The sequence below is a fragment of the Argiope bruennichi genome, chromosome 5, assembly GCF_947563725.1.
Source record: "Argiope bruennichi chromosome 5, qqArgBrue1.1, whole genome shotgun sequence".
NCBI lineage: Eukaryota > Metazoa > Arthropoda > Arachnida > Araneae > Araneidae > Argiope > Argiope bruennichi.
Genome location: NC_079155.1, coordinates 102,213,305 through 102,225,719, shown reverse-complemented (window position 1 = coordinate 102,225,719; position 12,415 = coordinate 102,213,305). Strand labels below are relative to the sequence as shown.

The following is a 12,415-nucleotide window of genomic DNA, read 5'->3' as shown; positions in this document are numbered from 1 at the left end:
TAATTTTAATTTCATTCAGATTAAATGAGGATAAATGAATCCAAAGAATATTTTAATTCATTTGTGTCTGATCAGTACATTTGCTTTAGAATATATAAGTAGTTAATTAAAAGCAACACTTCCCTCAAGATACAATTTACATTTCCTTTATTCTACTTCTTGACTAATTATCTCATCCATTTAGTATATGAAAAGTCTCAAGTCTATTCTCTCAATCTCCTCTCTCAGTCTATTTAGTGTATGAAAGGTTATACACTAAATAGACTCTGTTCATTTTTTAAAAAAAAATTTCATTTTCTGCTTATGTTGGTAGTTACATTTTGTAAAAATCATCACAGGTATTTAATTAATGCTTCTTTTTTTACTAGATAAAACTTTTCTTGACATTTATTTTATGTAATTTCTTTCAAGGGAGAACTAGTATGTTTAGATCACTTAATTATTACACAATAAAATTTTCACCAGAAAAGCAGCAGGAAATTATGATTTCTCACATTGTACCCTATTTTAATTTGCAAAAGAAATAATGGAGCTATTTTCTGTTTTTAGATCCATAAGGAATACTGTGGTACTATTCTGCTGAAGCTCATTTATTTTATATATGCCAATGACAGATTTCAAACAGCAGAAAATTTTCTGGATTTAGGAATTGTTTAATTTCTAAACACTTTTTATTTCCCTCTTCCATTAAATTCAACTTATCATTCAAAGTGATTTTCTTCAAGTATTTTGTTTAAAGAAAAAATGATATTATCTATATTTTAAAGAATAAATTTCTTGAAAATTCAAAGTAATAAATATAATGAAATATACAGTACAAATATTTAATCGTGAACTCAAATTCTAACTGTAAATTTAAATTTAAGAAATAAAAAATTAATTATGCATGTCCAAAAACTTACTTGCCAAGTACCAATATTTTCAGCTCTTTGACCAAAGGGACGTTGGAAAATCATACAAAGTTTGAAAGCATCACTTCTTATTTCAATGACATTATTCATTAATGCACACATAGCAGCCATTGGAAAGGCAGATGAAAACAAAATAACATAACCGAACTGTATGAACATTTCAAGATAATCTTCAAAAGTACCTTCATACTGAAATTAAAAAGATAATTATTGTCAATGAAATAAGCATATAATTTATTTTAGAATTTTTATTAATACTATTAGTTTTAAGGCAATGTACAGATTTATATAATCTACTCTAATTATTTACCTTATACATAGCACTTTCTACTTCAGCCTGTGTAAGATTATTGTAATTTTTTTTCTTTTTTGTATTTTCATGAACAGGTGTTGAGGCAGCTGAAGACACAGCATCACTTTCTTGATCAGAACTGAAATCTTTCTGTTCATTTTCAGACCCAGAAGGCGTATGAACTGAATGATCTGCTCCCAAATGAGCTAATTTCAATGTTTCAGTTAAGAATGGAATGAAAGATTCTTTGATGTTCCCCACAACTTGTCTTGTAATTAATAAAGCTGCTAATTGCTAAACAAACAAACAGAAAAATTCATATTAATGAAGCATTACATTTAAAATCATACCAATCATATCAGTGATATCTTTTTCAGCTATGCATTTTAACAATTAAATTGAGCATATATTAAGGATGAATCTTAATTATTATATAAAACATTTCAATTAACAATAAAAAATATAAATTTAACATTTAGTATAATCAAATTAAAGTAGTTTAGCATCATTTTCAAATGATATAAAAGATAAAAGAGAAAGTTCTCCTCACTCCGGAATTCTTATTTACATAATGTAGCAATGTTTGAGATTTTAATCCCAATTTATCTGTTTTTTCGTTCAAGCCAAATAATTTTTTTTATTCAATTCATCTACTTATTCATTTGCATAATCTCACGAATATTCTTAATGCTAGGTTATCTCAGAGGAAAAGAGCTCAGAATAAATTTTTACTGAAATTAAATGTGAATTTTATATGTAAAATACTGTCTTTTCCATATTTCTTTCTTAAATAGACAGTCAAAGGTTAAAATATCTTAGTAATACATAATTAAGCAATTTTAAAGAATTAAACTGTTTATTCCACATGTTAAGAACTCATACATTTCAGCTTTCAAATCATTTGAAAATTTAAATAAGACTTTAAACAGTATATATGAAAAATAAACAAATTGTTATTGCTTGATGGATGCCTCGAAGGTGGAACACTAGTAATTTAAATCCACTTTTTAAAATAAACTGGCAAATGTTCAAAAAAATATACTAGTCTAAATTATTTTTATCACTTCTTATAGATGGGACCTTAAAATCTGTTTTTATAGAAATAATATATTTAATATTAAATCAGAAATGATTTTTTTTATTCATGAAATAAAAATGAATGTGTTAGATATTTTTGTCATTATTATAAAATGAACATTTTTATGAATTATTAAAGTTGAATTTAAAATTCTCATAATAATAACTTCTATGTAACTACTGTTATAAAGAGAATTAACTGCAATTTGCACACATAGAAAATTTCAATGTTTATGAAACTTAGATGAATTTTCTTTTCTCTCTGTAATTAATAAGTATCAATTTATAAATAAGATTGCAGCCATTATAATATCATATAATAAAAAAGAATCATAAAAGTTATAATATTCTATTAAATAAGGCAAGAAATTTTTGCACTGATTAAGAAAATGAATATTATCAGCATTCTAGAAGCATTTCAATAATGGATTAAGTGTGATTTCTAAGCCATTTGAATCAACATACTTTTACCCATTCTGTAAATTAATTTTTTAAATAAAAATCAATCGATAAACAACCTAAATTTTTCAAAATAATTCCCTACAATAAGAGATATTTACAGAAAATGTTGATTTTCAAGAAAGTTGTGGCATTTTCAAATAAATATCTTATTTCTGTATGCTTGTATGTTGGAACTTTTTAATAATGCTAAAGGAAAAATGGCATTCTTCACTAAAGTATTTTTGTTCTAATTCAAAGTAATGATACAAGGGTCTCTTCTAAAGATATGAAAGAATACATTTTCTTCAAAATTGCATTGACATAAATATTAAAGCAGAAATTATATATCCTTTGATCTTTGGAATTCATTAAGTAGTTTTATGAACACATTCATTTTTAAATCACATTCTTTATCATCATTACACTTAATACCGACTTTAGCAATAAAAAAAATCCTATTTAATACATGTTTCAAAATTTAATTAAAATGTTCTTTCTTTTACTTTTTAATTAATAGATGTTCTTTTTTAAAATAATTCAGAAATTCTTCATATATTTATCATATAGCTATTTAAAGAATATCTTAATGGACAAAACAAAAAATTTCAGTATTTAGCATTTAATGAACTTCACTAATGACTAATGAACTTCATTAGTAATGATAAAATGCATTAACGATACTTTGTCTACATTCAGAAATTAGAATATGATGAAAAACTGAAATATAAATGCGTTAATTTATACACTGCAAAACATAACAAAATATATATATAAATTGTTTAAAATCATTACTTACTTCTTTTAATTTTTCCATATCTTGCAAATAAAAAGCAATGTAAAACAGTGACAAGAAGGAATTTACAAACTGAAACTGAATGAAAATAGCACAATTAGTCATTGGATACCAGAATAGATGTTAAAAAAAATCAAAATTAATTGTTTTAAAAGTAAGATAATTTTTCTAAAATATGCAACTTCATGAAAGAAATAACCTTTTTAATTCTAGGAAAACACATATAAAAATATATAAAAAAATCTTTTTTATCTACAGATGTATTCAAAAAAATTTCAAAAAAAAATCCATCAAAATAAATGATTTCTCAAAACAAAACCAAAAAATTAAGACAAAAAATAAAACAGAAGTTTGTTTGTAACTTCAGTTAGTTTAAAATGCAAACTCTGTTTAAGGGCAAAGAGCAAAAAAGGCAAAAAATCTATTTTTAAAACTATTGTAGCTACTAATCTTTAAAATTTTCTTAAAATGTGTCATATTATATATATATATCTATATATATCAGCTTAAATAAATTAATTGCAACTCAGCATAAACTATCAACAGAATAATATAAAATGATGATTAGAAACAACATCACAAACATTAAAATATGTTAGTAAACAAAAATAAAGTGATAAATTGCATATTCAGAGTCAAAATTGCAAATTGACATGCACATCTGCAATAGACATCAGGCCACAATAATAAGCAGCAAGCAGAAATTAAAACACCATACTAACCAACAGCTCTTTAGCTACAAGATGATTTTCATATTGTTCTTCCCCTCTATAGTTCTCTGGTGAAGCATAGAAAAAAAGGCAAGAGAAACTTATAAAAAGAGATTAAAGCTAAGTTCTTACTTAAAAAAGCAGCACATAAGGCTCCACTCAAATGCAACAGAATAACATGCCGTTTTTTAAATTCTTGACAACCCCAGACATGGTGAATTTGAAATATATGGTGTTTAAAGATAAGAAATGAAAATAAAAGTGGTAAAAAATGAAATTTAACTAAATGTTATCAAATTAGATATCTCTAAGTGAATTTCAAATAACAGAAAAAAAGCCAGATTTATTTAAATTATGGATTAATTGTTTAGAAAATTAAAATGTGATGTTATTTTCAGGACATGATGCAGTACCTATTAGCAGCACATAAGGCTCCACTCAAATGCAACAGAATAACATGCCGTTTTTTAAATTCTTGACAACCCCAGACATGGTGAATTTGAAATATATGGTGTTTAAAGATAAGAAATGAAAATAAAAGTGGTAAAAAATGAAATTTAACTAAATGTTATCAAATTAGATATCTCTAAGTGAATTTCAAATAACAGAAAAAAAGCCAGATTTATTTAAATTATGGATTAATTGTTTAGAAAATTAAAATGTGATGTTATTTTCAGGACATGATGCAGTACCTATTAGAATCTTTAAAGAAATTATCAGCTATATTCTAATTTTAATTTAATTTATATTCGCCTATTGTTATTTTAAGTTTGTATACATTATTAGGACCTCATTTCATTTTAATTTTTGTCTGTAAAACTTTCTATTTTTTAAAAGTATGATCCATGATGAAATTGATAATACAAAATCATATTAACTAACTGCAAGATCAAGATATTTAGAAACAATGTAAGATTACATTCATATCTGAAAATCCGAAAAAAGGACCATTCACAAAACTGCTGTTATCAGAAGTTTGTAACGTAAAAAAAATAATTCTTGATGCTCTATGATAAAATCGATCATAAAGTTAAAGTATATTGAACAGTAATGGAACAGAATCAAATTCTAATTAGAATTACACATTTCATTATATTCTTATTTTTTTTTAAATATAAAAGTCATGGGTATTCTTTTGAAGTAACTACCAGCACTTTTATTATATGTTGCTTTTCCTTGAATAAATTTTTAGCAAAAAAACCTTATAATCTTTAGCAGACTTAATTTTACAATTTAATTAAGCTTTTTAATGTATATATAACCAGCAATATATAATTATTGAAAATGTAAGCAAATTAGAAATTTTTTAGTATATTTTTCATTTAAAAAAATTATTTAATAAATGAGAAATATATGATTTGGGAAGTGTTTGCCAATAATGTCATTGACTCAAAGAAGACAACTGCACTCCCAATTTCTATGAATAGGAAAAGTTTAATTGACTTGCAATTATTTATGCTTTTTCCTGATTTTCAAAGAATGTGAAAAAAAAATGTAATGCAATTTCAAAAGATTATTAAATTCGCAAACTAAAAGCATATTTGGTTGCAATGTTTGCCTAAAAGCAACCTTAGTTTAGCAAATAAATGAACTTGAGTATTCACTTAATTACAATGAAAAGAACAGATTTCAGGCTAAACAACACAAGAAAAAACTATTGGAAGATAATCTATAAAAGTAATATAATAGAGAAATTAATAATCAGATAATTATCAAGAAAAACAATCAAGAAATCATTTGATAAATTAATTTCATGATTTGTAAATAAACATAGTGAGCAATCATCAATAGATGTAAGGATACAAAATGTTTACTAAAGCAAATATATTATAATCAAGAAAGCTTATTAACTCAAATAAAATATTAGAAAAGGGTAAAGGACATCTTTGAAAGTGTTTATATTTCTTTCATAATTGCATACAGCAGCAGTTATCTAAATGCAATTTTTTATAAGCAAATTTTTTTGTTTATTATCTAGACATTGTAGTATCAATGAAAAAACAACAACGCTTGATAAATGATTCTAACTGATAACAAATAAAATTTTAAGAACATGTCAATTATGGTGTTTTTAATGAATGCAGAAAGCCAAACTGTTTAAAAATATCTACTCTGGGAAACCTTTATTAGATATCTATATCACGATAGAGCATGGTTATAGTTTGCTAATAATGCTAATGAAGCTACATAATGTATCATAAAATTTTTGACCCAAAAATATTTTTAAAAGATTTATTGAATTTGATTAACAACTCATTATTTTACCATATTTATATATATTTTTTAATCAATATCTTGAGTTCTCCTGTTGCAATTAAGTCAACAAATATATACCACAAAAGCCTAATCAGTAAATTTCTATAAGACTGGATAAATTGAAAATTAAAATCAAATGTAAATACTTTTTCATCTGTTTAAATAAGTTTTTATAGATTTTATTTTTAAAACAACTACCTTAATATTATTTTAAAAGAAACACTGAAAAAATGAAAATTCAAGTGTTGACAGCAATTTTAATAGATTCTTTTGAATAATTCAATGAATAAAAAATAATTCATGTAAGAAATTTTACTGAATTTTTTAAAACTGAATCTCAAAAAGAAAAAAAAAGCATAAATACTTGAATTTTTTAAAAAATAAATCAAAATGCATAATATGTTCGAAATCCACTATAGATTCAATATTTAAAGTTTAAAAAAATAAAAAAATGTGATTTTTTTTTAAGCTTAAAGGCAAGAAATTCTGTAAAATTTTACACAAATTTAATTTTTGTTTCAATTTTGAAAGAATACATATTTTCTATATTATGAAATAATGAATTAAGGAACATTTTTTTTGATAGTTTTTTTAGCATATGTCATCACAAATTTTCCTTCAATTAATAAAAATTTGAGATGAATAAAAATAAAGCAAACAGATGATTTTGAAACCAATTTTTACAAGAATTCCTGTTTTGATATTTCTGTTATAAGAGCTAGAATAAAATCTGAAATTAATTTTCGAGATCAATACTGCAATTATCTTTAATTGACTGATAAAAAGAATTTATAAAGAATCAAACAGAAGAAAATATCTTAAAATTAAAATTTAAATAAAAAAATAGCTGGTTAATTTTTTAGAATACAAAAGCATAACATGCAAAATCATTTTGTTGCTGCGTCAGCCAAAAGAGATAAAAAGCTGATTCATTTGCAGCACAAACAAATTGTAAATAAACTGAAGTGCATGACTTGTGAAAAAAATGCAAGAAATTACTAAGTCTATTAACAAGTAAAAAATATATATATACTGTGAAAGAAATTTTTTTATTTTTTAAGTACCAACCAGAACTAATTTGACAATCAGATGATTTTCAAATGTTTCTTCCAGTCTATAGTTTTCTGTAAAATAAGACAATCCATTTTTGAGTTTGTGAATTAATGACCTGGTTGTTCCACTAACCCAATATATGAAAAATTTATAATAGTTCTAAAAATAAAAATTTCCGAGTCAATTTTTTTTTTTTTTTTTTTTTTGGCAATAGACAATTTGATTAGGAAGCAAAATGAACCATAAAAATAGATAAAAACCCTCTTAATTCTTATTCAAGGTATAAAATAAATATTAATGATGACAAAAGAAATTTAAAAATTAAATTTCATCAAATTTTTTTGAATAACTCAAACTAGTTAAATACTAAAGTATAAATTCTAAAATATCAAATTATTGGTTTATGAAATTTACACATTTAGTTCCAGTTTTCTAATAAAAATAATTTGTTTAAACAATCACAATTATAAAGCATTTACTTTAACAATAAGAATTCTGCCATAAAGCAGAGAAAAATATTTTGCAACTCAGCAATTTTTAATAATATGAAAAATATTTTTATAAATATGTGTTAAGCAATTCCTTATATGGTCCAATTCAAATTAAAATATTTAAGTGGAACAAATATATATATGAAAACTTATAATTCTCATAAAAATATTATCTCCCCTTTTAAAGAATTTGTTATCAGTCATAAAAAAAATCAATCAAATATCAATTACATTTTATAATCAACAAACTGCTTAAAAATAAACCAGACTAATTAACAGTGCGATTTGCTTACATGTAAAAATTAATTCATATTTAAAAAAATTATTAACTCATTTAGTTAATTCCAGATGTTTTCCCAACAAATTAAAAAAAAAAATACCTAGCAGCATAGAATCTAAAATATTACTTTTTTTATCAGTTTTTAAAAAGTAAACAATTATAAATAAATCAAAGGGCAATTTAAATCTAGAACAAAAAAAAAATCTTTTAGTAAAGAGTAAATAAGAAACACAATTTTGAGAATAAAATGCATGCAAATGTTTTTTTTTCTTTCTTTCAAAATCTAAATATAATGTTGCCTTTTTTTTTTTTTTTTTTTTTTTTTTTTTTGCATTATTTTACTGAAACTTTTTTAACTTATGACAGATGCAATACAGATGTCTTATTTAATACAGATATCAAATTTAGCCACGAATTTATAAATATAAGTATAAAAGTTAATAAAAGGAAAGATTTTAATAAGACACAAATTAGCAATAAACAACACAAAATATCAAACACAGTGCAATTTATAAATGTTAGTGGGTTATAAATGTTACTACTAGCTATAAATGTTAATGTATATTGCTTTTTTACAGGCCACACAATTTGAGCTACTACAACCAAATTTTCTGCATATATAATTTGGAAGATGGAAATATACATCTCAGAATGTTTTTTAAAATTTTTAATCAGAATTTTATTAATAAAAAATAAAACAACATTTTGGTGTTTTTCATTCCATAAACTTCCATTATAGTATTTAAAAAATTTTGTATCATCTTAAAATTTAAAAAAATATATATATCTTTTCAACAATATCATTTGTCATTTTTATTTCAATTTTTATTTATTTTTAAAAAATATTCTAAGCAAACTTTACAATAATATATTTTGTCTTTGAACTGAAACTCAAATAATTTACATTGCTGCTATAAATATTACATTCTGGTTTTTCAAAATTTGGAGATTTAACTTCTTTTTCCATGTTGAACAGGTTCATTACAAGACACATTAAAAATAAAATGTTTAAAATTTTGTTGTAATTACAATTAAGATTTATTGTTATAATCAAGCAATTCTGATTTTTTTTTTTTTTTTTTGCATTCCTTTTTAAACACTGCTGTCTATTTCTACGATATAACTTCCTTTATAAAAATGAAAACAGAAAATTGGGGAAATGTATATCACAATGAAAAAAAATGGCAGAAAATTTCTGCAATAATATAAGATATGTTAATCAAAGTTTAAAATTAAAAAATACTTTGCAAGGAAATCAAAAGTCAAAGGCAGAAAGAAATAAATTATAAATAAATATTTAATACTTTAGCAATTATTAATCTCGGAATGGCCAGGAAAGCAACTAATATTCACTATAAAATGTTGAAAGTAATTCATTATCAGTCACTCTTAAACTAGAAATAAATAGCTAAAGCATATATTATGAAATATTAAGATAATATGATTAAAGAATTTTTGAAACAAGAATTAAACTGTTAAAATATCTCAAACAACTTTTACATACAATTCTTTTTTCTGTAATTTTATAAACAGTACAGAATTTTTTTAAAATGCTTTTTAATTAAAAATTTTTTTACACAGTTTTGAAATCTCTTTCTCTCTCTCTCTTAAACACACACACATATGCAACAGCAACAACAAAAAGACAGAAGGGAAAAAAAATAAAGAAAGTAGTGCAATTTTTATTGTTTACGGGGCAACAAAACAATAAATTGTAGAACCATTTTCAATTTTACTCTACTTTTTTACATACTTTCCTTTTTTCAAATAATTCAGCTTTCCTAAGAGATATTTTATTTCCAGTCCAGTTTTAACCATTTACTAGTTTTCAACTTTCCAACAAAAAATCATTCACATCCTTATTCTTTTTTATTGTTGTTTTAAATATTTTAGATAAAACAAAAATAAACTTCATAACTAACAAATCATGGCTTTTTAAAACTACAAATTCAAACATTAAAAGTAATAATCACAGAAAAGATTTACTAAAAAAATGATTAAATGAAAAAATCAAGATTTTATTTAGTTAATAATAAGGCTTCATTCTGAAACTATATGAAGAGATTGATTATTGAAGCTATAACATATAATGATGATTCTTAAACTCCTTCAGTTTCCTCACAAAATCAATATAAAAAATACTTGATTCCAATATTAAGCTTAATATGTAAACTTTGATCAGACTCACAATCTTAAAAGCAAATCTAGAACCTGTGATCATTTTTCTCATATCCAAAATTCTATAAACATGTTGTCTAGTTACTTAGATTTTAATAAATGTACACAAAATTATGCAAAATTTGCATGAAGGTTAACTGCACTATTATTTAAGTACGATATAAAAGCCATATTATCATTAGAATCAATATAAGAAAAATAACAGATGGACGGCTTTTACTTATAAACCATTTTAATAATTAAAAAAATTCTTTAAAAACTGCATACTTTAGGAAAATAGAAAATAAATTGCACTATCAATATTTTCTTTTATCAAAACAGTATGATATAAAGGCAACAATGCACATTTTAAAGTATTTAACAAAAGACAGGAAGTTAAATGTTATTATTAATGGATGCTAACCATCGTGTTTTATGAAAAATGATGTGAGAATGTCAAATTTTAAGCATTATAAAGAATAACAAAAATTCCCTCAACTTATAAAAATCTAATATGTCTTTTGATATAACACTGTTTTCAAACTAGAGAGGAAATGAAGAATAAAAATATGAATTTTTATGAAAAAATTAAAGGAACTAATTTTCTTTTTGAAAGGGGGGGGGACCTTTTTTTTCGTATATAGAACACTATTCTGCTTTTTTGCTTGAAAAATGTAATAATATAGAATAATGAAGGGAGAAAAGTCATCTAACAAATTGCACACTTCTACAAACAAAACAATATATCCTATCATTTTTCTGTAACACAGTAACTACTTATTGTGCCATACTGAATTTTCTTTTTGTTAAATTTTATTTTTAAAGTGTTAAAGGTATATAACAATTCATTACAAACACTATATATATAATACATACCCCAATGGCTTTCTAAAATATTTATGCAATGCATTTATTCAAAATTCTTTAATATGCATTAAGTCAAATTCAAGGCATTTCTCTAGCAACACTACAGATTTAGTGGACAAAAATAATATCTAAACTATAAAAGGCATCGTAAAAATGTTAAAGGAACCATAACAAGAAACTACTTAAAAATAACAAATCTTAAGAATTTACCTTTGTCATTCAACCAGACAGCGATTTTATGATATACACCATCCAGCACATTGATGACTAATGCCAAGAGAACTTTGGGAAATAATGTCATCCAGAATGGAAATCCCCGAGCATCAATCATTCGATCCCACCATGTCTGAAATAATTGATCTTATTATATTATTCATTATTATAGCCATATGCAGTTCCATGTTAAAAAGTATAAAAGAAAACGTTTTCTCCTAATAATTGGGGAAAATTTCAAAAAAAACTGGGGAAAATTTTGAAATCTAGCATTTTTAATTTATTATAAGATTAGATAGATATTATTCCTTAATTTTCTTTAATCTTTCTCTAAGTATGTTTTTTAACATTTACAACAATGAGAATTTTTTTAGATAATATTAAAATTTACAAAGCTAGAATTTTAAAAAAAATATTTATATATGTAATTTTGGATTCTCACATTAATATTACCTCAAATTTTAAATATGATACCATTTTTGCAATAAAAATATCTTGTCCATATATAACTTCTTCTTTTAAAGGGAAAAAAAAATCAAAAATTCGAATAGGCTACTTTTAAGGATGATTTTAAACAAATATGAATAAAATAATATGTATTTAAATAATAAGTGCTAAAAGTTATTTATTAAATTTACAAGTTCCTGATGAGGTGAAAGAATACTTGTTTCTGATTTTAGATTACTAATGTATAGAATAGATTTACGCTTTAGATTGTTTTAAAGTAATCATACTTCCCAAGGTTAAAATTAATAACATATTCTAACAAAAAAAAAAAAAAAGAATTAAATTCAGATAAATTATTTGTTCAGAATAAATAATTTTACTACAGAAGCTGACAATTAGACATTGATAACACCTTCTTCAAGCAGGT

At 23.5% G+C, this 12,415-nt stretch overlaps 1 protein-coding gene across 2 annotated transcripts in view; it reads right to left on the bottom strand.

The window, feature by feature from the left end:
* Positions 1–12,415, bottom strand: part of LOC129968812 (anoctamin-8-like) — a 39,237-nt gene that overhangs the window by 3,447 nt on the left and 23,375 nt on the right. For both annotated transcript variants that reach the window (XM_056083079.1, XM_056083078.1), the window contains exons 8-12: positions 11,539–11,674; positions 4,237–4,292; positions 3,518–3,592; positions 1,222–1,497; positions 903–1,100 (exon numbers count right to left, since the gene is read on the bottom strand). In XM_056083079.1, the coding sequence (XP_055939054.1) occupies positions 903–1,100; positions 1,222–1,497; positions 3,518–3,592; positions 4,237–4,292; positions 11,539–11,674 (741 nt within the window). The remainder of the gene's footprint in view (positions 1–902; positions 1,101–1,221; positions 1,498–3,517; positions 3,593–4,236; positions 4,293–11,538; positions 11,675–12,415) is intronic.